This window comes from Rhipicephalus sanguineus, chromosome 11 (assembly GCF_013339695.2).
Source record: "Rhipicephalus sanguineus isolate Rsan-2018 chromosome 11, BIME_Rsan_1.4, whole genome shotgun sequence".
Classification (NCBI taxonomy): Eukaryota; Metazoa; Arthropoda; class Arachnida; order Ixodida; family Ixodidae; genus Rhipicephalus; species Rhipicephalus sanguineus.
Genome location: NC_051186.1, coordinates 99,038,990 through 99,065,741, shown reverse-complemented (window position 1 = coordinate 99,065,741; position 26,752 = coordinate 99,038,990). Strand labels below are relative to the sequence as shown.

At 48.3% G+C, this 26,752-nt stretch overlaps 1 protein-coding gene across 1 annotated transcript; it reads right to left on the bottom strand.

Annotated features, from left to right (window-relative positions):
* LOC119375282 (uncharacterized protein K02A2.6-like) lies at window positions 1-26,435 on the bottom strand. Its single transcript, XM_037645462.1, has 3 exons — window positions 24,468-26,435; window positions 23,335-23,461; window positions 1-17 (listed from the first exon to the last, which is right to left on the bottom strand). The coding sequence occupies exons 1-3, from the start codon at window positions 26,433-26,435 to the stop codon at window positions 1-3; spliced, it is 2,112 nt and encodes a 703-aa protein (XP_037501390.1).
* Window positions 26,436-26,752: the final 317 nt, after the last annotated feature.

Genomic DNA, 26,752 nt, shown 5'->3' with positions numbered 1-26,752 from the left:
TTAGAGTGGCCTGAATCCTGCAATGGACGTAAAAGAGGCTGATTGTGGCTATGTTGATGATGATAGTGCACCATAGAGCACGTTTTCTAGCATGCAAGAGGACAACAAGACAGAAAAAAAATAACTACGCCTTCTATTTAGTTGTATATCAAGGAAATGTAACAAATGGGGGCAAGCGAAGGATTTGCCCTATCGGTAAAATGGGGGCAAGCGAAGCTTCGTGTATGCATGCGTGACTTAGAATCTTTCTTTCTTTCTTTCTTTCTTTCTTTCTTTCTTTCTTTCTTTCTTTCTTTCTTTCTTTCTTTCTTTCTTTCTTTCTTTCTTTCTTTCTTTCTTTCTTTCTTTCTCATTGCGCAGTTCTCGCTCCTTACTTTTTCCTCCCTCCATGCCGCGGATAGGATCATCACCCACGTGCTTAGCTGTGCAACACTTCTGTAGCTACAGGCAACCACGACGTCATGCGTGAAACAATGAAATGCAACCGTGAAATGCGAAACCGAAATGTGCAAGCTTGAATAGACAAGTGTCCTCGATATCATTATCATCATCATCAGCCTGTCTACGCCCACTGCAGGGCAAAGGCCTCTCCCATGTTCCGCCAATCAACCCGGTCCTGTGCTTTCTGCTGCCACGTAATACCTGCAAACTTCTTAATCTCATCTACCCACCTAAATTTCTGTCTCCCCCTCACGCGTTTGCCATCTCTTGGAATCCAGTCAGTTACCCTTAATGACCACCGGTTATCCTGCCGACGTGCTACGTGCCCGGCCCATATCCATTTCTTCTTGATTTCAACTATGATGTCCTTAACCCCCGTTTGTTCCCTGACCCACTCTGCTCTCTTCCTGTCTCTTAAGGTTACACCTATCATTTTCCTTTCCATCGCTCGCTGCGTCGTCCTCAATTTAAGTTGAACCCTCTTTGTAAGTCTCCAGGTTTCTGCTCCGTAGGTAAGTACCGGTAAGATGCAGCTGTTATATACCTTCCTCTTGAGGGATAGTGGTAGATTACCATTCATGATTTGATAATGCTTGCCGAATGAGCCCCAACCCATCCTTATTCTTCTAGTTATTTCAGTCTCATGGTTCGGCTCCGCGGTTACTACCTGTCCTAAGTAGACGTACTCCTTTACAGCTTCCAGTGTCTCGCCACCTATCGCAAAGCGCTGTTCTCTGCCAAGATTGTTCCACATTACTTTAGTTTTATGCATATTAATTTTCAGACCTACTCTTCTACTTTCCGTATCCAGTTCAGTAATCATGTGCTGCAATTCGTCTCCCGCGTTACTCATCAATGCAATGTCATCAGCGAATCGTAGGTTACTGAGATACTCTCCATTAACTCTTATCCCCAACTCTTCCCAATCTAGGGCCCTGAAAACCTCCTGTAAACACGCGGTGAATAACATTGGAGAGATCGTGTCTCCCTGCCGTACGCCCTTCTTTATTGGGATTCTGTCGCTTTCTTTATGGAGGACTATAGTGGCTGTGGATCCACTGTAGATTTCTTCCATTATGTTTATATAGGCTTCGTCGATGCCTTGATTCCGCAGTGCCTGCATGACTGGTGATATCTCCACCGAATCAAATGCCTTCTCGTAATCTATGAAGGCTATGTATAAGGGTTGGTTGTATTCCGCGCATTTCTCGGTCACCTGATTGATAGTATGAATATGGTCTATTGTTGAGAATCCTGTACGAAATCCTGCCTGGTCCCTTGGTTGATTGAAGTCTAATGTCGTATTAATTCTGTTAGCAATTACTTTTGTAAATAGATTGTAGACAACGGACAGTAAGCTTATGGGCCTGTACTTTTTCAGGTCCTTGACGTCCCCTTTGTTATGGATTAAGATGATGTTGGCATTCATGCAAGATTCTGGTATCCTCCCCGTCGAGAGGCACCTCGTATACAGGGTGGCCAGTTTCTCTAACATAATCTCTCCACCGTCTTTCAACAGGTCTGATGTTACCTGATCCTCACCAGCTGCTTTGCCTCTTTGCATTCCCTTTAGGGCTTTCTTTACTTCTCCTGTCAATACTGGTGGGATGTCAGATTCCTCTGCGCTATTACTCCTTCTTATGTTATCATCCTGATTGCTTCGGCTGCTGTACAGATCCCTGTAGAACTCTTCCGCTACCTCAACTATTCCATCCATATTGTTTGTGACCTTGCCTTTCCTTGTCCCTTAATGCATATATCTGATTTTTGCCTATGCACAGTTTTGTCTTCATAGCTTTGAGGCTTCTTCCGTTCTTTAGAGCATGCTCAATTCTTTCCACTGGTTGCAGCGATGGCGTAGTGGTAGAGCATCAGCTTCGCATGCAAAAGGTCCGTGGTTCGAATCCCGGTGCCGGACAATTCCCAACCAGATTAAAAAAAACATTCGCGTGATGATGGAATTGTGTAAAAAGGCCTGGGGTGCAGCCTCACTGGCGACCACAGCCAGCAGTGCACTCCCTCACCAGAGCAGAATTGGCCACCCTGGTGTAGTACTTGGCCACTACCTCCCACATGAATACACCACTTAACCCTCGGCCCTCAGTACCCAGCGGCTGCGAAGCAACTGACCAAGGCGGAGGTCAGACCTGCGACGCAGCAGAGGGTGCTAAGAATCTCTGGGTACGGACAGGCCGCCATTGGAATCTGAATTTGGCTACGTATAACGCTAGAACTTTATCTAGTGAGGCGAGTCTAGCTGTACTATTAGAGGAATTAGAGGGTGTTAAATGGGATGTAATAGGGCTCAGTGAGGTTAGGAGGACACAGGAACCTTATACAGTGCTGAAGAACGGACACGTCCTATGCTTAGCTGACAGAAGAGAACTAGGAGTGGGGTTCCTTATTCATAAACATATAGCTGGCAATATAGAGGAATACTATAGCATTAATGAGAGGGTGATATGTATCGTAATTAGGTTTAATAAGAGGTACAAGATGAAGGTGGTACAGGCCTACGCGCCTACATCCAGCCATGATGATCAAATGGTTGAACGCTTCTACGAAGACGTAGAATCAGCAATGAGTAAGGTCCTCAATATATGACCAGATTAAGGGATTCCCGCTGACCTCCTCTAAGCAGCGTAACCGATCTCTGGGTCGGTCCCCTCTTTCGGGAGAATAAAGTTCTGATCATCATCATCGGTATCAGAAACCGCAGATCGCCGACAAGCCGACGGTAGACAGAGCATCAGTTAGTCGAAAACGGCCCATACGAATGCGGCTGGCACATATTTGATGGTCGAATTTAGTACACCCGAATTTTTGTACACTGGCCAGCACCCGGTTTCGCGCGAACCAAGCCGCCACCGAAATCTGTAAATAATAGAAACTTTGCTTGAAAAGTCGAATCTCATACCTTTTATTACTGGTGAAGGCGGCTTGCAGAACAGTCGTGGCTTCAGCTAATGTTCCAGCGCACTAACAGTCAATGAAAATCCTAACCCACACGATAAAGCGCTCGGCTTTGACTGCTGTGCTAAAAAGTCTGATTCAAAATTCTTTGCACCGTTAATCTTGTGGTGTGGCACAATCTGCCAGTATGGGCGGAAATCAAATTACATAGTTTCCTTGCTTGCGTGCTGCATCCAAGTGGTGCTCACATGTGGCATCCTGACTGTGTAACGTCGATACAATTCATGCTGACGTCTCTTCGTATGGACGTAGTGTAATATAGAGGGAGAGAGAGATGGAGAGAGAGAAGAACTCTATTTCACACAAAAAGTTGAGAAAGTATCGGTTTAGTTTAATGAACCATGCTGCGGATTGGAACCAGCTGTACGGCAGCAGCCGTGATGTGCGCGTAACGATTGCATCAGAACGCTCCCACGGATAGGATCCAGAGCAGGCTGCGAGCAGCACGAATCCATGTCCATATGACAGCTGTTCTTGCTGCCATATACGTAAGGCGCGTGTCACGAATGCCTTCTAACCGCGTGCGCCTGCATTTCATATATTTGCTCAAAGCAGTCACAGCACGACGGTGAGAGCACGCACGCGCGCGGAGTGTCGTGTAATTGGTGTCACAGTAATAATGCAATAAAGAACAGTTTATACACCACGCTGCTCAAGCAAATGGAAAAAAAAATTGGCTGCGGCTTAGCTCGGCTAGGCCCGGTTATGCAAGCGAAAGCTTGTTACGCTTGGGTATGCTTGTTTACCCTCGTAGCTGAAGCACAGCTTGACAACCGAAGGACAAGGCTAGTCGAACGTGCCTTGTGACGAGCACGCAGCGTCGTTTCGCCAGTTTCCGAAGCCGTCGTCGAAGTCGAACGCGCGGCATCCAATGCCGCCCCTAAACCTCGTCGCTGTCGTCTTTCCGCATCCTTATTCGGACGTTTAGCTCACCAAAGTTCCCGTTCTTCACTGGTTTCAGCCTGCTACTGTGAGCGCCGGTACTCACGCTTCCGCTTTAACTCATTAGCAAGCCGAGCAACACCGCAGGATGGTCCGACGCAGCTTGCCGCTTTCGCCGCTGGGACCACGCAGACAACTTTGGCACAGATGGACCAGCTTCCTCGCTCCCTCCTTCCATCGCGCGATCATGGCACAACGGCTGAACTGAAGGAACTGACGCGCATAATAATAATAATAATATCTGGGGTTTAACGTCCCAAAACCAAGATATGATTATGAGAGACGCCGTAGTGGAGGGCTCCGGAAATTTCGACCACCTGCGCCCAACTCGTGCGCTAACCCGACGTGGCCAGAGAGGCTCTATACCACTTTAGAAAACGGAAAGTGTACCTTTGGCTGTAGTACGGAAATAAGGGTAGCGGCGGCGTACTGAAATGCAATAGAGCGAGGCGAGGTGGCGCTTCAAGTACTATCATCATCATTAGAAAAACACATTTTAAATGCGAAGCGTTTCTTAGCGAAGTTCTGCGACTTTCTATCTATCTATCTATCTATCTATCTATCTATCTATCTATCTATCTATCTATCTATCTATCTATCTATCTATCTATCTATCTATCTATCTATCTATCTATCTATCTATCTATCTATCTATCTATCTATCTATCTATCTATCTAGCAGCCTACGACTTTGTGCTCTCCTGGCCGTTTCGTTAGTCGGATGTATACCAAAATCCGTGTGGCCTAACATGACCGTATTACGAACATAAATGACAGGTCGTAACATGAAAATCATGACACGCATGTCATGAACAGCATGGTTTACATTCCACGGCGTTGGGGCTCTTGCAGCCGTTCGGTTAATTTCATATATACCAAAAATGGTATGACGTGACAAGAGTTCATCACGAACATATTGATAGGACCTAACGTGCAAATCATGACACGCATGTCATGGGCAGCATGATTTACATGACGTGGTCTCGGGGCGCTAGCGGCCATTTAAATGAATGGATATATAAGAAAACTCGTATGACGACGCATTTCTGTATGACGAACATAACTGACACGTGGTAACATGAAAATTATCACATGCATGTCATGAACGACATGATTTACATGACATGCTCATGGCGCACTCGCGGCCGTTTCGCTAGATTGATATACACCAAAATTGGCATTGCGTGATGTGACTGTATGAAGAACTTGAATACCACTTGGTAACATGAAAACCATGACATGCATGTCATGATTTACATGCCACGCTCATGGTGCATTTGCGGCCGTTTCGCTAGATTGATACGCACCAAAATTGGTATTGCGTGACGCGACTGTACAACGAACGTAAATGAGAGGAGGTAACATAAAAATTATGACATGTATGACATGTACTACATGATTTACATGCCACGCTCATGGCGCACTCGTTGCCGTTTCGCAAGATTGATATACACCGAAATTGTGTTGCGTGCCGTGACTGTATGACAAACATAAATGACAGGTGGTAACTTGAAAATCAAGATATGCATACCATTTATGGCATGATTTACATGCCACGCTCATGGTGCATTCGCGGCCGTTTCGCTAGCTTGGCATACACCAAAATTGGTATTGCGCGACGCGACTGTACGACGAACGCAAATGAGATGTGGTAACATGAAAAAAAAAGAGGGTGACCTTATTTTTAGGTCTGGCGGTCCCATGCCGCCAATTTCCCACAGGGTGGGTGCCCTCCCAAGCGACTTTGAACTTCGTTCTGCCGAGCACCAGGCCGGAAGTGCGCTTGTCTCTATTTTACTGGTAGGTACCCGGCGGCAGCAATTCTCTGCCTCCCACAGCAGAGGCGGATGCTCAACTATTTCACCAAGGCTGTGGTGGTTTAAGGTGCTCTAAGGGGTCTTTGCAGAACCTTATGGGGCCACCTTTCGAGATGAGTACCCATTAACAACCGAGCGCCAGGTAGGTGTACTCCTCTATCCCTTTAGAAAAACCGGTGGGTTCCCGGTCGGCACTGGGAATCGAACCCGGTACCTCCCGCATTGGAAGCGGACGCTCAAAAGGTGGCCCCATAAGTTCAGAAGAGTGGTAAGTTGGGCTAGTTGGTAATGATCCATGATTATTGCAACTGCGCAAAAAACGGACGGAAACACGAAGGGCGAGAAAAGGACAAACAAGCGCAGACTATCGCATATTCACAAGAATTCTGAGTCCTGCGTCAGTGTTCCCTCTGTCGCCATACACGATAAAGAGTTAAGCTATCTTGGTTTTGTATGACGGGTGTGCCATACCTGATGTGGCCAAAGTTTTTTATTTGGTCCCTCGTGCCTTTTGTCTCCTTCTTTTTTTTGCCCTCTCTCGCTTTTTCCTGCCCTTTATATTGCCTCGTTCTTGTAATAAAACTTCAGTTGATAGTCTGCGCTTGTTTGTCCTTTTCTCGCCCTTCGTGTTTCCGTCCGTTTTTTGCGCAGTTGCAATAATCATGGCCCCATAAGGTTCTGCAAAGACCCCTGGGCGCACCTTAACCCACCACAGCCTTGGTGAAATAGTTGAGCATCCGCCTCTGCTGTGGGAGGCAGAGAATTGCTGCCGCCGGGTACCTACCGGTAAAATAGGGACAAGCGCACTTCCGGCCTGGTGCTCGGCAGAACGAAGTTCAAAGTCGCTTGGGAGGGCACCCACCCTGTGGGAAGTTGGCGGCATGGGGCCGCCAGACCTAAAAATAAGGTCACCCTCTTTTTTCTTTTCCCGCAGCGGTGGCTACATGGTTGAGCGTCCGCTTCCAATGCGGGAGGTACCGGGTTCGATTCCCAGTGCCGACCGGGAACCCACCGGTTTTTCTAAAGGGGTAGAGGAGTACACCTACCTGGCGCTCGGTTGTTAATGGGTACTCATCTCGAAAGGTGGCCCCATAAGGTTCTACAAAGACCCCTGGGCGCACCTTACACCACCACAGCCTTAGTGAAATAGTTGAGCATCCGCCTCTGCTGTGGGAGGCAGAGAATTGCTGCCGCCGGGTACCTACCGATAAAATAGGGACAAGCGCACTTCCGGCCTGGTGCTCGGCAGAACGAAGTTCAAAGTCGCTTGGGAGGGCACCCACCCTGTGGGAAATTGGCGGCATGGGACCGCCAGACCTAAAAATAAGGTCACCCTCTTTTTTTTTGAGATGTGGTAACATGGCCTTGTGTTGGCTAGCGAACTTGAAGGACCCTTCAGGTCGCCTCGCACGGTGGATCCCAAGACTTCAAGAATTCGACATTACCGTCGTTTACAAGTCCGGAAGAAAACACTCCGACGCCGACTGCCTGTCCCGTGCCCCCGTCGACGCACCGCCGCAGGACGACCACGATGATGACTGCTTCTTGGGAACCATAGGTGCCGACGACTTTGCTGAACGACAGCAAGCCGAGCCGAAACTCAGGGGCCTTGTGGAATACCTCAAGGGCAGGACCGGCGTTGTTCCGAAAGTATTCAGGCGGAGATTGGCGTCATTTTCCTTGAAAAATGACGTCCTCGTAAAGAGGAAGTTCTCTACGGCCCGGGCCAACTACCTTATCGTGGTACCTTCGGCACAGCAGGCCCTGCACGACGACCCGACGGCTGGCCACCTCGGCTTTTCCCACACGCTCGCGAGTATACAGAAAAAATACGACTGCCCACGCCTTCCTGCCGACGTAACCCACTACTTTAAGACTTGCCGAGATTGCCAGCGACGGAAGACACCGCCGACTAGGCCAGCGGGACATCTACACCCAATCGAACCACCTCACCGGCCGTTCCATCAAATAGGGATGGACCTGCTGGGGCCGTTCCCGACGTTGACTTCCGGCAACAAGTGGATTGTCGTAGCAACTGACTACCTCACTCGCAACGCCGAGGCAAAGGCCTTGCCCAAAGGCAGTGCCGCCGAGGTAGCCAAGTTCTTCGTGGAGTACATCGTCTTGCGTCATGGCGCCCCAGAGGTCCTCATCACAGACAGAGGTACCACCTTTACTGCGGACCTAACTCAGGCGATCTTAAAGCACAGCGAGACGAGCCACCGCCGCACCACCGCCTACCACCCGCAGAGCAATGGCCTCACCGAGCGTCTGAACAAGACCATCGCCGACATGCTGGCCATGTACGTCGACGTTGAGCACAAGACGTGGTACGCCGTCCTTCCGTACGTGACCTTCGCTTACGACACGGCCGTCCAAGAAACGACGCAGATGACGCCGTACAAGTTGGTCTACGGAAGGAGCCAGACAACGACGCCCGACGCCATGCTACCCAACGTCACCGACGAAGAAAATCTGGATGCCGCCGCTTACTTACAGCCTGCCGAATAAGCTCGACAGCTCGCCCGCCTGCGCATAAAGACATGGCAGCACACCGGCAGCCGTCGCTACAATCTTCGACGACGCTTCGCGGAGTACCAGCCCGGCAACCGTGTCTGGATCTGGACGCCAATACGACGACGCGGACTGAGCGAGAAGCTTCTTCGACGATACTTCGGACCGTACAGGGTACTTCGACGTCTCGGCGCACTCGACTACGAGGTTGTCCCCGACGGCAACACGAGCTCTCAGAGGCGCGGAGCTCGACCCGAGGTCGTGCATGTGGTGCGCCTTAAAGGGTCCCTCACCAGTTTTGACAATTTTGAGCTAACGAGCGCAATGCATACAATGGGCGTTCACGATCACGTCTGCCAAAATATTCAACGCTACGCGCCGCGGAAATGGGTCAAATTTCAAGGTGAACGCTGCTTGCCCTTCTTCTCGCGGGCGCGTGCTTTAGAGAATGAGGAAATGACGCGCATGAGAAAATGGCCCTACGTAGATGGTAGTGCTGTGACGTCACTCCTCTACGTAGACGACTGTGTTCTGACGTCGCCAACAGTACCACGTGACAGTGCGATAATTATTTGACACATGTGTAGTTTGTGTAATTTGTTGCTTGAATAGATTAATAAAACTTGAGAGAAGTAAGGAGACACACGAAGGGAATGTGTGCGTCTTTTCCATCTTTTTTTCGTGAATTGCAGCAAGATGCGGGGCTAATGTGCCTCCCTTTCCCGTGCGTTCGTGTCCCCGCGGTTAGCGTATCGAGCAGACGCCAGCCCTGGAAACGAAGGTGATGTTCTGGCGCGTTCGAGCACTCATTATGCTCATTTATTCTACCGCTTCCAAGTAAACGTGCAAACCATGGTAAGTCCAAGTAAACGTGCAAAAGTGCAAACCATGATATGATAATGAGTCATACAGTCGTGGGTAACTTTAGATTGCTTCTGACTGTCTGGGGTTAGAACAAACGAGGCTGTAGCCCTGAAGAAGACACGACTGCTTCTCGAAACATTTGCTTCAGCGACACCTGTTCGCAAATTTTTCGTCTCTTCAAGCTTCCGTCTTTGCCTAAACTTGAGACGCAAATCTAAGCACACCAGTGCCCTTGCATTTCGCCTCCATTGAAATGTGACCATCGTAGCTGGGAATAAAACCTGCGTCGTTGAGCTCAGCAGTTCCACGTAATATAACAAATGCACGGAGCTACTATTCAGTTTCAACGCTAATGCACTGTAGATTGCATGACACAGTAGACAGCAAATGCTTGTGGAAGACTGTAAGCACCCCTCCATGAGATGACTGGTAAACCAATTTTCCATCTAAAAGAAATACATCGGTAGAGCACGTGCCTGGAGTGACCTCTCCCCGAAATTTCCTTGGACACGTCCTGACAGATGACAGTAATTTTTTCTTAAAATAGTTTGCTTTGTCACGAAAAGATTTTTCTTTTATTTCTTCGCGTATATTGCAAATAATTGTTTTTCAATTAGGACTGTTAGCCTTGTTCGACTTTTTTTTTAAACCGTTTCAACTTTCGCTTCAGCTGTAGCCTCTCTCTTGTTATCCAGAGATTATGATTTTCTGCTTTCTTTGTAAGTAAAGGGATGAAACGCTGCGCACAATCTTCAATTCTCTGAAAACAAAGCTACAGTTCTTCAACGCTACGATTACCTGCATTGAAATGATCATATTGACAAGGCCAGAACATCAATTATAGATTGGTCATCTGCTTTTGAAAAATCGGAAAATCTTTTCACCATCCTCTGCTGATTAAGTGCAACTCCCTTTAGTGCCAGTACCGCAGCCTCGTGATCCGATGTGCCACTTGTGACGCTGCACAACATGCTTTCTTTTATATGGCCACTCACAAGATATATATCTAGGATAGATTTCGTCCTCTGATCAATTCTGGTAGGTTAGTGATGTAGCTGCCTTTTTTTATTGCAGCGGCTTGGTTTGGGTTACCAAACGACAAACTCAGCAACTCGGTCCCACCTGAAGCCACGCCGCAAGGAACGCACGTTTTCTCATCGACAGAGTATGTCACGCTGACGTGTGCAGTGACATTCAACAAGCTGAAGTTTTCCGCCTGAGCAAACTAGGTGTACTTGACGAGGAACCCCTATGACATCTGCGTATAAGCATACCACCACATCAAATCTCTGATAGCCAATGAGGAAGACCTTATAGAGTTTGACGAATTGGTGAAGCGCTTCTTCTCGGGTCAGGGTAACGGGTATTATTTGGAAGACAGCCTAATTCCGTGGTACTCTCGCAAGAGGGACGGTAATGTGCTGTTCTTGACCTACGAAAGTCTTCACGAGGACACGAAACAGCAAGTGAAGAGAGTGGCTGAAGTTCTAGGACACAAGAATGGTCTACGCGTCTTAAATCATCCAGCCTTGTTGGAAGCATTGTAGAACTATCTACAAAGGAACGCATACGACCATTCCTAAAGGGCTTCGTGTGAGAGAACATAGAGTTTATCGTTAACCAAAGGGCAAGCAGGAATTTACAGATAGCCGCCGAACTACAGAAACTACTTGAATTTATGAGGCACCGTCCACCGAGGCACGAGTTCATGCATGACGCTTCTGTTGGCAGCTACGCCAAGTTTCTACGTGAGAACAACAGAGCAATCTTGAAGGACTGGATTGCCACTAAGACGTCCGGAAGCGATGTTATGTGCCTTTGGTCCGAAGTTGGCATTTGGAAACGTGACGCCCAACAACGCCCTCACTCGTGTGGACGTGGCTGTAGGCCAAAGAATTTTCAGCGTCAAAGATACAGAGTGTAAGAACAGCGTCTGCGCTTTCAGAGACAAGGCCAGCGCTACCGCGATTTGCTCTGCTGTAGACGGGGTGGCCGCCGTTACTGAGGCGGAGGAGCGAAGCACGGCCCGCCCGTCTATAACCGACAACGCGAACATTCTCCTGTTCCCATACTTTGCTGTATCGAAAAAGACGGCGGAGTCCATGTCATCCTTAACTCTCGTCAAGACGGCTCGTGCACGGGCCTTACGACTGCCCTCGTTCCTACATCCACAACGACTCGAGGGAGGCAGTCAGAGCTTTCGAATCGGGCAACATCGCTGAGAGGCGGCCTCCATTCTAGGGAAGATGTCTTGTCCCGGTTCTCATTTTATCAGTTGGTTCCCCGCTCCAACGGGGAAGAACGTTCTTGAGGGCTTCTTAAACCTGAACGAGCTGGCCCACGATCGTGCGCGGGAACTCAGGCGCCGCGGCAGTATGGAAGCTCCGGAGGGGCGGGAAGGGACTCAGCAGAGCGATCCACTTCTCACATTTAATGAAAGAAATCACTAAGCATTACCAACTTGGCAGGACAGCCTATCCTCTTCCTCACCGGAAGCTTGGCAGAGTTCAGTTGCAGGCGGGGTCTTTCCACTCACGGGGCTTCCTCAGCAAGATATACTCGGATGTTGACCCTGGTTCCCCCGACTGCAGTGAAACCTCTTGTTTTATGGCTTACGTGCTCTGGCGATGTCCCGCCTTGCCTAACAGCCTTCTCTCCAGCGAAGCCGCATGGGAGGAGGCCATGAGAAGCACGGCACTCCCAAAGCAAGCCCAGGCTATCTAGAGGGCCCAGGAAAGGGCGGAGTGTCACGGCACTCTGTCCTCTACGTGGACGGGGCCAGCGGTTACAACGGGTCCCCGGTAAGAAGTTCTGTCAGTAACTCCTCCCAAAAAAGTTTGTGTCTGTCTGTCTGTCTGTCTGCCTGCCCGCGCGCTCTTTCAATGAACGCGCTGAATTAATTTTTCCGAATTATCTTGAGAGGTAATTGGACTTTAGCTTAGGTAAAGGTATGCCCCGATTTAATATGTATACAATATAACACTTGAACCAGATTCTTGATAATGTTTGCTGTTTGGCCTTTTATCACACGAATGTGCACTTTTGCTTAGGTTTCGTGTTTCTGCGCAGATACCTGTGTCCTATACATTGCACTTGTTTTTGAAATAAACATTGGTTGTTAGTTCGGCGCCGTGTATGTGTCCTCTTCTCGTCCCGTGTTTAGCGCTGTTTTTATTCTTCGTTTACCGGAACCATCGATTTCATACCAGTTTCGTTCTTTTAAAACACAATTCTTGAATATTCGGAAAACCAGAAGTCCTCGACCGGACGTGCTTCAAAGAGACACTTGAGTGTCATTTGTTGCTCGCGGCACGGAAAGAGCGAAAGTGGGTCACCTTAAATTCGCCTCCTCTCCTTAGTATATGCATTACAGGGGTGTCATATCAAGGCTATTCTCGACCTTCGTGCGTTATAGACACGACGCTTCTGTACACCCGGCACTCTATACGCAGTGTGAAATACTGTCGTATAGAGCTTGGTTGTCTAGACGCCGTAAGTTTATACACATGTAGAACATTATGCCACGGCAACATGTGGCTTACGAAACGGTCAGCCTCATAGCCGACAGACACATAAATTTAACGTCTTTTATGTCGATGTAAAATGAGCAGACTTGTCGAGTTGCATGCAAGTGTTTCACACGTGCAGTGAGTTGGGGCTTTTCAGAACTATAACTGATGTGGTGTGGTGTGTGAATGACCGCAACACGATGATGCCGTGACACGTAATGTCTGCGGTCAGCTGTTCTTGTAATTTAATGGTGCGTAACATGAAAATAGCCTGTGAGATTGGTCGACTCCTTACCTTGTGAATGAAAGCGGCCACAGCAGACACATTAAACGCACACCGCATAAGGTCGCCGCGGTGCCGTTGTGGTTACGGTGCTCGGCAGCTTACCCGAAAGATGCGGACCCGATACAGGCCGTGGCGGTCGCATTTTCGATGGAGGCTGGATGCTGGAGGCCATTGCAATGTCCGGTGCCAGTGCACGTTAAAGGGCAACGGGTGGTCGGAAATATCCGGAGTCACGTAAGTACCACGGCGTATCTATTTTTGCCTTAGTCTATGCGGGACGTTAAGCCCCATAAACCATCTTGCCAACCAGCAGTTTTCATAATTTACGTGTTGTAGGCTCCACTGCCTAGAGTCACGTTACGCCAACCAGCTTCTATTATTTGCAATTATATGTGTCTGCTGCGCAGTGTGTGTGCAATATTCATATGGGTGCTCCTTGCATGACAATGAAGACATTTCATTGGTGTGTTCTCGCGCTTGCGGTATATGGAGCGTATTTTCTTAATATGGGCCCATGCTACTCTCAAACAGATCAGCAACATTGCGTACGTGTTCAGAATTCAGTACATCGATGTGTGCGGTGCAAATTTGCTGGCTACAGGCGTTTGTATATAATCCACTGCATTCAAAGCTATACGCAGTTTTCATTCACCTTTTACTATGTTCTGATATTTTTAGAAACTCGCTTTCCTTTTTCTCGGGAGTTCAAGAGGGTATGATTTAGAGGCTAGTCGAAAGCGTCCTGCATTGAGTTCGCCTGTGTACTTGCAGGTTGTATTCTTTGATGGTTTCGCCACTGATGAGCTGTATATTTAACAACGCGGAATGCCGGCACAACGTTGAGAACTTTACACACCCAGCCACCAATTTGTTTACATGATGTAAGGAGATGTTGGCACACAAATAAGGCGCCGGCTACTCCTTAGCTCTTAGAGTTGTCTAACATAGAGCACATAGGGTCCGAATTTCTAAGCACGACCAACCCTCAGTACATACATAATGCAACTTAGCATAACAGCTAAGACATAACATAACAGTCAACATATTCAGCAATCACAGACATGTGTACATACGGTGATGTTAAAAAAAAGGAAGAGGAACCGTTGCATAACATAACCAAGACAAAAATAGTCAACACGCACATAAATATAGACTGTGCCGTTAAGACAAAACAAAGCGCAAATGCGCTAGTAACGACCAAGAATGCCACTGTCTTTATGAAAAATTTTCAATGCTTTTAAAGCACACGTCTGCAAACCATTTGTTGGCCACGGGCCCAAAAGTTTCTTTAAGCTTAGTGGTCTGTGGTCTAATGTCATTAACGATGACTTAAGTCGGCGTCTTTTTGCGTCGTATTGTGGGCATTATAGAAGGAGGTGATACACGTCTTCATCTACGAATCCCCCCCAATCACATTCAGGAGTTTCAGCGGGGCCAATTCTGTGTAAGAATTGCTTGGTGCAGGCAGTGCCTAGCCTTAATCGGTGGATAAGGGTTTCCACGTTTGTGTCTAAGTAAAACGGAATTTCAAATTCAATAAGTGGATCTATATGATAGAAATTACAGCTTTTAGTATTTTGGTCAAACCACGTATTTCTACACATATTGAAAGATTTTGTCATTAAAATGATACGCAATTCATTTTTCGATAGCGGAATAGAAACGATATCATTTCTGCGACGTGCTTGTCGCGCTGCTTCATCAGCTGCTGCGTTGCCAAGAACGTTGCAATCTCTCGGTATTCACTGAGACATTATTTCATGATGCTTTTGATTTGCCTTGGTGAGTTCTTTCGGCGTCTCGTAGATCAAGCTAATATTGATTGTTTTTGCTTTTGTACTACAGCGTAACGTTAGTGCCCTCTGCGAATCACTGAAAATTACCCATTTTTGAGCATCTGTTACAGAATTGATAAGTTTTACAGCACATAGAATAGCAAATAGTTCAGCTGTTGTAGACGATGTCACGCGAGAAAACTTAAATAAATCTTGTACATTGAGGTGCGGTACAAGGAATGCTGAAGGTGAAGATGTTGGTACACTGGAGCCATCTGTATAGACATGCATAGGTGTGCGCAGGGTTCCCCTTCCGGGGGGAAAGGCGAAGGTTCGTCGCAGGGCCCCCCCCTCCCAATTATGTCAATGTATGGCACTGACATTGCGCCCCCCTCGAGTCACTGCGCCCCCTCCCTATTACGTCAAATTGTGGGGTTGATTTTGGACCCCCCTCTTAGGTGAATGCCCCCCCCCTCCTGCCCCTGCCCTTGCCGCCCGTGCGCACGCCTATGTAGACATGTGTGTACTCCGGATATCGCATATATATCCGGTAGAGCGCTATTTGTTGGGCGGCTCGAATGAACATGTCATTTTTTGTGAATATGCTGCCCACTGACACTTGGACCTTCGGAGCGTAAGCAGCCATGGAGGATAATGAACGTCTCAGTTAAAAAAGTAATTCCTTGGCAACATACTGGCTTTTTCCTTAATTTCTTTATGACCGCAACTTCTATTCCTTTGTAATATCTCTAGAGCCAATGGGTTGTTTTAATGTTGCGTCTGAAGGCGAAAAAAATGCCGACATGTTCCTGTACTTCTCATGACTGTAAAGGGAGATTGACGAGTCTCTGCTATTACAAGAGAACTGGAAGTCGCTCATGGAACTCCTAGACATATGCGTAATCCCCTAGCTAAAAGTTTTTGAAGTCTCTGTTCCGACGTGGGTGAAAGGCCGTCTAAGATTGCCGCAGAGTATGCAATTCTTTGTCTTATTAGAGCGTTGTGAACAGTTAGTAGGGACGACACAGATCCACCCCATGACGTGCCAGCAATTCTGGGAAGTATATTCACTATTGCATTAAGATCGCTTTCGAGATTTTTTTTATGTGTGGTGTCCAGAATAGCTACCGATCAAGTATTATTCCAAGAAATCGATGCTGTGTCACAATCAATAAAGGTCGTCATTCCAGACAGATTAAAATTCTTCAACTTCCTACGGCTGCAGGGCAACACAGCTGTCTTCGGATGCGACAGAGCCATTTCCCTATTTCTATTAAAAAGTTGTTGATGGTATTTATGCCCTCTTGTAGTGCCGCCTGAATTAATTGAACATTAGTTCGAGATGCCAAAATGCACACATCGTGTGCATACAGCGAGAATCGTAACTGAGATTGCAGTCGTCTTTTTAAATCAGCAATTTTCATTGCTTACTGAAAGGCCATTAGTTCGTCGTTACTGCATATACAACCATTTCATGTGAGTGTGCATACTGCGTGCCTCGCAGCTACGCCAGAGCTAGATAGGCAACTTAACAGCATATTTTTGTACCTCTTGCGCTTTTTTACAGCAATAAAATCGTCAAAGCGCGAACAAAGGAATCCCCAGGATAAAACCTAGGTGCAGCTAAATCCCACTGCCGACACATTGGCTCCATCAGAACCCGTCCTTCGCTTCTCCCATGTTGATATTTGCAATTATCCGCGCCTTCGTTTAACACTGTTTGTCGTGATTCGCTTGCAGTAACGCAATGGTCTTATGCAAAGAGGACAGAAGTGTCTATTTTAGTTGCAAAGATTTCGAGAAGTCCTGTTCGCCATGATAAAAGAAGGTAGGCATGTATACACGGGCGCAAGAGAAGAGGTCGTAGCAACACAAACGCCGACTATCAACTGAAACGGCGCAGTTCATCCCCACGCTTATACCTTATTTTATCATTAACCCGTACAAACCAGTTTAAATTTTTGTCCTTGTAAACCTCTTTCTCAATAGACCTTTTTCAAGCGATCCCAGAACCCCCCGCAGGCGCGCGAAGCACTATGGGAAAAGTGTGTACGGCGAGCCCGCTGGTTGTTCCGTGGCTCGCTGCTCGTTGGCGCCGTGGGAGCACCAAACGAAGAAAACGCGTCGCCGCTGGTTGACTATTATTAAATTTTAAATACTACACATGTCTCAACGCACCTGCATGTATCTCTACGCATGAAATGCGAAAGGAATGATGCAGTCAGTGTACGTATAACCGAGCGGATGTGTACCGGATGTAGCAGTTAAGCTGCGTGCTTGTTATCACGTGCCGATACATGCAGTCAAAATGTGCTCTCGTGAGCAATGTGAGCTGGAACACCGAATTCGCATTTGTTCAATGATTACTTGTTCACAAGCCGCTATGGCATTTATTGCCATATCGGCTCGTGATCGGGTTTAACCAAGCTGTAGAGAGGTGTTACAGTGTTCAGGTATACAGATGATTATTTGATTTTAATTGACAAATCACGCGCTGTACAAATAAGTGAGCACAATCTAAACGTCTATAAAGAAAAAGGGATGGGACTAGAATTCACTTGCGAGATGCCTTGCTCTGATAATTTGCAGTTTCTTGATACATGCTTTTAAGTTTCACTGCGGAAAATGTTTGCGGGCCGTAGAGCCCGCGTTCAGCGTAATCGGTGTTTAATTTCGCGTCGGTGCATTCGAATGTTGTTAAACGAGGAATTGTGATGTCATGATTACGAACAGCACTGGAAAAAAACTTACGCACGTAAGATGAGCAGTATAGTTGCAGCTGCAAAGTGATCAAAGAGGCGGGATATTCTGCGTATCGTTATACCGGTTTGCGAAAATCTGTTCGCATGACAAAGAAAGATTAACATGGACTTCCTCCATCCGTAAATAATGAAGAAACCAGAACTGTTGCAGTTATTCCACATATGTATAAGAAGTCGCATGGCCTGAAGAACGTAGGGAAGCGATGTGGGGGTGAAGGCTGTGTATGCCGCCCCAAATAAGCTTAGTCGCATTAAGGTCGCAGGGGTCTGCGGTGCACAAAGAAAAATGCGGTCAGATGCATGCCAATTGTTTTGTAGATTGTGCAGGAGATAACCGCAAATTTCTCTTTCTTGTGTCCACATGTACATCGGCCAGACTGGTCGGTGTATTATTACGCGCCCCAAATTCATTGACTGGAGCCGTCTCATCTAGCATCGCTATGTTAGTCATGAAAATGTGATCTCATCTTCGAAAGCACAGTAATTTTGTACCATCAACCTAACCAGACAACGCGAGAAATTTCGGAGGCATATCATGTCACAAATAACACTACGCTTTGTGTCAGTCAACCTTCTATGTCGTTACAAGACATGGAATTCACCTTTATTATTCGACTGTAAGCACGCGCCTTGGTTGTTTGACTTTTTGTGCCTTTTTATGACACGCGCGAGGCCCTCCCATTTTTGCATATATGCGTTTTTTTTTCACGGGTGCAATAAACTTTTAGTTGTGTGTGAGCACTGCTTTGAGCATTGCCTTCCTTGTACTGTTCCTTTCTTTTTTCTCTCTAAGTATTATTCCAACCTGTAGTTATGGCACCAAAGAAGGTCAGTAGGCACTTATCGTTCGTTAGATATAGGGTGCGAGCGACGCAATGAATGTAACTCATTTCCCCAAATGCCGAATACACTTTCTAGTGTACTCTTCAAATATCAGAACGTCACACTGTACTCGTCGACAGTGTGTCGATGGACGTTGATTCCAAATGCATCCGCGATTCATAGACCACTCCTGCACTTCATAGGCAACCGAGTTGTATCTTTTTTTTTTATTTATGCCGTAAGGCGCCCTAGCGCCAAAAAATAAATAAAAGGTGACGCTTCTGAGTCGCTTAACTGGTCCAGCAGTAGGACAGATGGAAATCGCCGACAGGCCGTCGCAGCTAAACACTGAAGTTCGTGATTGCATTGCGTAGTAACATGTTGCACCTTGCCAAATTCACTGTGTCGAAGAAGTCCTGGCACGGCGCAAGCGGAAAGCTAGAGCGCGAGGCCCGCGCGCTCGTCGCGGCGGCTGCTGCGGCCTACACACATATCCCATGAGCGCTTGCGCGCCCGTTGATGGCGCTCATGTGCTTGAAAAAGGTCAATTGTGCACAGCATTACGGAGACGAACGTATTCGCTCACCGAACAGGACGTGAACACTCGTTCGCTTTTTGAGCAACAAAAAGTGCTGATGCCCCCAACGTGAAACCTGTAGGAAGGGCTGAACAGCGCTTTGCCAGCGTGTCACAAGTGGCAGGCAAAAACAGGCGCTTCGGTGACGCTGGCGTCCACGGGCAAGTGCGCGCTGGCGTTCCAAAGATGCAGCCTGCTGGGCGTCCATGGCGGGAAAGGAAACCTTCATTTGTGATGCAGTGGCGCCCTCTTCCCTCCTCCTTTTCTCCTCCTCACCCTCACTACCCTTTCCCACCCCCTTGCTATACGATTCTACTACGCTACACTATACACGGCTATGCTGTACACGATTTTGCCTGAGTGACGTCACAGATGGCTATGCTATGCTTTACCCTCTTCCCTCCCCTTTCTTCTCTCCTCCCCCTCACATCACTCCTTGTCACCCTCCCTTCTGTTTCCCAACCCCTACCTACATTATACTCTACATAGTTGTACTACGCATGGCTATTACATACAGGTACATGGTATTGCTGAGTGACGCCAAACGACGACATGAGATGCAAATGACAGCAACGACGACGTGAGATGACAAATGACAGCATACGACAGCCCGGGCCCCTAAAGTGCTGGGCACCTTTTGAAAAAGAATGAGAGCTGGAGCATAATTGTCCCTCTTGCTATCTTGAACAAAAGTTTGGAAGGAATTCTTGGATAAAAAACATGGCTGATCCCTCTGTCATAGAAATCGGTATGACACGAAAGTGAAACGTGTCTTCACAGACGTAGTTGGGCGTTCGTTCGGCATTCTTTGGCCCCAAGGGCGAAGGAATGAATGCTATAGCAACAAATTGTAATGTCACGCGAAGAACGGCAAGCCGCTCGAAACTTGTAACGCGCTGCTCAAGCTGAAAGGACGCACGGAACGAACATACACAGGATGAGCGCGAACTAAGTGTCACAGTTGTAACTTATTCTTGTGTGAGCAGCGCGCTCCTTTCGCAAAAGCGGTCGCTGCAGTGAGCGCAGTGACCTACGTGCTCTGAATGCAAACTTGCGGTAAGAGCACAGGACGTACAAACCACCGCCATCACGAAATAAGCGCGCGCACGAGCGGCCGCGCCCTGTAGCGGCGCGCGCTCATCGCGACGCGTGGGGCGGCGATCTTTAAAGCGCGCTCTTCAAGCCCTTCGCGCCATCTCGCTAGTGATAACGAAAACACGCTGATGTACCACCGATCCCTGATTACCGCCACCGGCAAATGGTGTATATAAATAACTTGCCGTTATCATGTCGGACAACATGCCGGCTGTTAGTCTTTATATTTTACAACGTCATATCCGTGACGGAAATACGTCAGTCGAGCCGTGGTGGTCCCCGGCTTAGAACACTTTCGTGGTAAAAATGTACGCTGAGTAGCGTGCCACTGTGCATCATGCTGGTTTAAACGGGTTTAGTACTGGCACGTCATCTATGGCGGTTCAGTTCTGACAGGTTCATAAAGATAGCGCCATGCGCCAGTTGCAATGCTTTTACATGCATACAAAGACAAAAGTAATATCATGAGTCGTTCAGAGGGACGATTTAATGCGAAGCCTATATACAGTCAACCATAAAAGTTTACGGACCACGCGAGCACGTGGCCGAGAGCCCCTTCGCGACATTTCCGCTACGTCGGTAGCGATTGACAGCAGCGCTACGCCCAAGACGCATTCACCCCTTAATCGATGGGCTGGCTATTTGACAGATATTTTCTACCTTTCACTTTTTAACGCGACGGGCTTTTGGGAAGCCGTGGCTAGTGCTTCTGTCTCCAGAGCAGTCTATCAGCAGAACTTTTATCAGTCGCAGTTTTGCATACAAAGTGATATCTACCAAGTATGGCACACCGTTACTTCGATTCTGTTATCGGAGTAGAAGTGGAACGCTCATACCGCAGATAAGCGCTTTGCGTGACAACAATGAATTAACAGGGATCTGCGCGGCAGCAGCAAATTCACATAATAGAGGTGAATAACGAGAAGACACTTTTCCGCCCCAGCGCAGCCGTCGACGGTACGTGGCGCACCGCTAGGTGGCGCCGACACCCAGTGGTCAGAAAAGAATAAGTGCAATGCACATGCTGTGGGGAAGATATGGGAACTACGGAGCATGTTCTGATTGAATGTGGAGATATGCACCAAGATGTGCGTTTGGCCACCAGACTATATGGAGCCCTGGGTTTTAGGGACAACAATGTTTAGCTGAACAAGACAGTGATAGAAATAAGTAAGAGATGGTTGGAGTATTGGTGGCATAAAACTAGAGAGAAAGTACAAAAATAAATACTAGGAAAAATAAGGACATCCTGCCTAAGGAGCGCAGAACTGGGCTGTAAATTGGTTTTTTCTATATAGTAAGATTCGTTTATTCGCAGTGGACAAGGCATTACGCCAATTAAAAAAAAAACAAGAACAAAAGAAAGCTTTTTCTTTTTTTTTTGTCGAGCCTGGTGGCATACATGTTACCGCCTTGTTATAAAGGGCGCGTTCATAGCATTCACCCACCCATCCATCCATCCATCAAGACAGGCACTCGCGTGGTTCGTAAACTTTTGTGGTTGACTGTAGGTGTCCGAAGAAAAAAACGGGATCAGTCTTTTTCGAATGCCCTCTACAGCGTAGCGAAACGCACTTTGCCGTAAAGTGATTATTAAAATATTTTCACAATTTATCATACTTTGTTAACTAATCAAGCGCAGAATTGTTAGATGAAACACCCTTTATATAGCTGCAATATTTTGAAACATTGTGACCCCATATTTGTCTATGCACGCTTTCAGACTGATGAGCAGCTCGTTATGTTGGGTAGAACAGTAGGGAACTTTACGCCCACTGAGAAGGCTATAAGACTGTTACCTTTGAATAAGATGATTGCGTCCGCAGCGGTATGCAGCGCACGGCGCGTGTTTCAAAGATTCATGAAATCCACCTTCCAAGCTTCTACTTTGTTGTTAGAATGTTCACTGGGGCGCCAGAAGATTTAGTATCAGTACCGATTGAAATAACGTAGCTGACACAGGCCAGAACCACAAGTAAAACAAGGTTTATTCCAAAGACCTGCGATCGTCGTCTTCCTCAGTCTACTCAGACCTATGTGCACGCGCCGTGCAGATGCGCTCAGCCGCAGTTCCGCAATTGGCGCGATACAGCACTTCCTTCCCCTAGAGTGTCTGGTGAGAAATTGCACTTTTTGTAAAACCTGTCCGGAACTCTTCTTTTGCGAGTTGAACGTCTGGGTAGGACAGGGTCTTCCACAGCGCTTGCAGGCTGGTCTGTACCCGCCCCTTCGTCTGTTTGTGCGCCGAGTTCCTTTGCGGGTAGTTGTTGTGGCAGCGAACCTTCATCGCCGGTGTTCGTTTCGCTCTCCCTTGAATGGGTCACGGAGGCTTGTTGCTGCGCTTGCTGAGCTTCCCGAAGTCGCACCTGGTCGACATGTCGTCGCTGTTCTCCTTCTTCCGTATCAACAGTAAGCAGCCGACCCCCGCTGGCCGCCGTCACCGTACCAGGCAGCCATCTCTGTCCACTGCGGTTATACTGTCGTGACCAAACTCGTGTTCCAGGAAGAATCAAGCGGGAAGGTGGTGCTGCAGCCTTGACTGTCTCTTTTGTGTCCTCTCGCACCGGGAAATGAGCACTTAGTCTGGTTCTTGGTTGGGCACCTAGCAACATCTCTGCGGGCGATTTGCCGTCCTTTACCGGCGTTACCCTGTACCGAAGCAAGAATTTAGCAAGTCGACATTTCAGTGACTACTTTGTTCTTCTTTAGTGCTTCCTTGACAGTGCGCACTGCCCGCTCTGCTGCCCCGTTCGACTGCGGATAATAAGGGGCAGTTGTCACGTGACGGACATGATTATCCCGAAAGAAGGTCTTTGTCACCACACTGGTGAATTGGGACCCATTATCGGACACCACTCTGTGAGGCAGGCCGAAACGAGCGAAAATACTCCGAAGAACTTCCACTGTGGTGTCAGCCGTCGCTGTTTTGAGTGGGACTGCCTCTATCCATTTCGTACCTGCATCCACCAGCACAAGGATCATGTGACCTTCCACAGGACCAGCAAAGTCGACATGCAGCCGAGACCAGCGCTTGTCAGTTTCAGGCCAACTTGACGGAACCTGAGCTGCAGGTAGTGGCATACACTGCACACAGTGCGGACAACTTTTTACCAGACTCTCTATATCGTGGTCCAGAGCCGGATACCAAAACAACGCGCGTGCGAGGCTCTTCATTGCCGTGATGCCCGGATGGCTTTCGTGCAATTCTTCCGACATGAAAGAACGCGCTCTCTCCGGCAGAATGACACGATGACCCCAAATAAACTAATCCGTTGCTCACTGTCAGCTCAATCCCTACGAGTGAAGAAAGGACGAAAACACTGTTGTCCCGCACTCAGTTCTCCTCGCCAACCCGCAGAATCCATGTCATTACTTGACGAAGCACTCTATCTTCAGCGGTGTTCTCTGCTAGCTTCTGGGGACACAGAGCAAACTCGTTTAAAGCTTGCGCGTGCAGCACATATTCTACCGAAGAGCTTTCTGTTGCTCTTTCTTGATTAGTCAGAGGTAAGCGGCTCAAAGCATCGGCGTTACCATTCAGCTGTCCTTTCCGATATTCGAGCTCATACTGATACGCTGACAAAAGTAATGCCCAGCGTTGGATCCTCGCTGCTGCCATTTGTGGAATGGGCTTGTCCTGATGAAAAAGCTCGGTCAATGGCTTGTGATCAGTGACCAGCGTAAACCGGTTGCCAAAAAGACAATCTCGAAACTTGGTCACACCGAAAACTAAGGCAAGCCCTTCCTTTTCCAACTGCGAGTAGTTTTTCTCTGCAGCAGTCAATGTTCTCGATCGAAAACCTATCGGATAATCTTTGCCGTTGATGCGATGAGACAGCACAGCAGCCAAACCATACATGGAAGCGTCACATTCAAGCCGAAGTGGCTTACAAGGATCATAATGAATTAGAAAGTTTGCCTTTTTCATAGCCTTCTTGGCTTCTTGAAATGCGCTTTCTTGCGCCTGTCCCCATTTCCAGGCAACTCCCTTCGTCAGCAATGCATACAGTGGTGCTAGCATGGTTGAGAGGTTAGGCAAGAATTTGGAGTAATACGTGATTAAGCCCAGAAAAGATTTCAACTGGCTCACCGAAGTTGGCGACGGTGCACCTAGTATGGCGCCGAGATTGTCTTGCAAAAGATGCAGGCCTTTTTCGTCGATGCGGTGGCCCAGAAAAGTCACTTGTTTTTCTCGGAATCTGCATTTGGTTTTATTCAGCTTCAGGCCGCTGTCCTGCAGTCGTTGGAACACTTGTCGTAATACCGACATATCGTGCTTCTTTTCCGCAACAATAATGTCATCTAGGTAGACTTTCACTCCTGGCAGACCTCGGAGGACTGATTCCATGCGCCTTTGGAACAGAGCTGGGGCTGAATCGATTCCAAAAGCGAGGCGATTGTAACAGTAGAGTCCCTTATGCGTGTTCAGCACTGCGATCCTTTTAGCTTCGGCGTCTAGAGGAAGCTGGTTGTGTGCGTTACGTAGGTCCAACGTACTAAAGACTTCACCTCCAGCAAGCGCTGCGAAGATATCGTCAACTTTCGGCAGAGGATACTGTTCCGAGTAAGTAGCCGGATTCACCGTTAACTTGAAGTCCCCGCAGAGTCTTATGTCACCGTTCTTTTTCGCCACGGGGACTACCGGCGTTGCCCATTCAGAGACGCTGATCTGGGAAAGCACTCCTCCTTCCACCAGGCGATCATTCTCTGCTGAGACTTGGGCACGCATTGCATAAGGCACGGTCCGTGCTTTGCAAAAACGAGGCCGAGCGCCTTCCTTGATGTGTAGCTTAACGGGAGGCCCTTCACAGCAACCCAGTTTGTTGTCAAACAGCTGCGAAAATTCGTCAAGTAGGGCTTTCAACTGCGCATTCTGTTGAACAAAGTTTACACACGCAGCGCTGTTGGCGTCCAAAAGAGACACGCCGGCCTTGCCAAATTCCTCGATTGTACGCCGGCCGCAGAGGAGTGGTCCTTGACAGCCCACCACCACTAACTTACTGGTCACGGTTACTGTCCCAGACTTCACGTCCATGGTTAACTTGCCAATGACGGGCAGGGGTCCAAGAAAGCATGATAGCCGCAGGGCAGTTTTTGCGAGAGCTGGCCACCGCCTTCTGTGTCTCTCGTATACACTCACTGGAATCACACTCACCGGCGAGCCCGTATCGATTATCATGCTCAGTTCCTGCCCTCCCCACGTCAAAACCTTCTCGAGAGGCCGCGAGACGTCCCTGTCGGTCGCACTGTGTGCCACCAAGGCAAGCATAAATTCTTCGCTCTCACTTTCATATTCTTCCACGACATATGCACCTGACGTCCGGGAACGACTCCTGCGGCATACCCTGGCCAGATGACCTTTCCTCCCGCACATACGGCATTTGGTGTTTCGATGGCGGCACACATTGGAATCATGCGGCCCGTCGCAACGTTCGCACAGTGGACGACTGCTTTCCAGGTTGCTGCTCGGCGCCCGGGACTCACGTCGTCGTAGTCGCAGCAGGGCGTTCATGGTACCACTTCCGTTGCCCACGCCAGTCTCCTGCATGTCACGGACGTCTTCCTGTGCCTCCTCGGAAGCCCTGGCGAAGTCCTCGGCCTCTTTCAAGGTCAGCGTAGCTCGCGTCAACAAAGAACGCCGTGCGTCGTCGTCCCGGATACCGCAAACGATGCGATCTCGTAACATACGGTCCATCATACTACCGAAGTTGCAGCTTTCGGCTAGCCTCCTGAGTTCCGCGATGAAATCTCGCACACTCTCGCCTTCCTTTTGCTTCCGCATGAAAAACGCATAACTGGCTGCAATTTCATTAGCTTGCGGGTTGTACTGATCTTCCAAACATTCCACAACCTGGTCGTAGCTTAAGGTGTTGACCGGGGTGCTTGGATTACGTCCTTGTAATATCCGTACAACGCTCTCGCTCAGCGAAGAAATCAGCAAGGCGCGGCGCTTCCCGGGATCCGTTACTTCATGTCCCTCGAAGAAGGCTTCAAGACGTATGCGGTACGTACCCCAGCTTCCCGCTGCTCCATCGAAAGCTGGTGGGCGAGATCCCATGTCTTCTGGTCGTCCGCCTTCAGCCGAAGATTATACCGAAGTATTATGCCATCTTCGTCGCCACTGAAATAACGTAGCTGACACAGGCCAGAACCACAAGTAAAACAAGGTTTATTCCAAAGACCTGCGATCGTCGTCTTCGTCAGTCTACTCAGACCTATGTGCACGCGCCGTGCAGATGCGCTCAGCCGCAGTTCCGCAATTGGCGCGATACAGCACCGATCGTATGTGCTCTTAAAGTAGTCATTATCAAATACCGTCTCATTGCTACCTTGCGATTCCCTTCCTTTGCCTCTCCACCCCCACACCTTCTCCTT

What these genes read in the sequence shown, in the direction of transcription:
- LOC119375282 (XM_037645462.1), bottom strand. Translation starts at nt 26,435, where the DNA reads ATGGGATCTCGCCCACCAGCTTTCGATGGAGCAGCGGGAAGCTGGGGT. An exon ending in GTGCACCGTCGCCAACTTCG is followed by an intron (nt 23,462 to 24,467) that starts GTGAGCCAGTTG and finishes CACTGTGTGCAG; the next exon opens with TGTATGCCACTACCTGCAGC.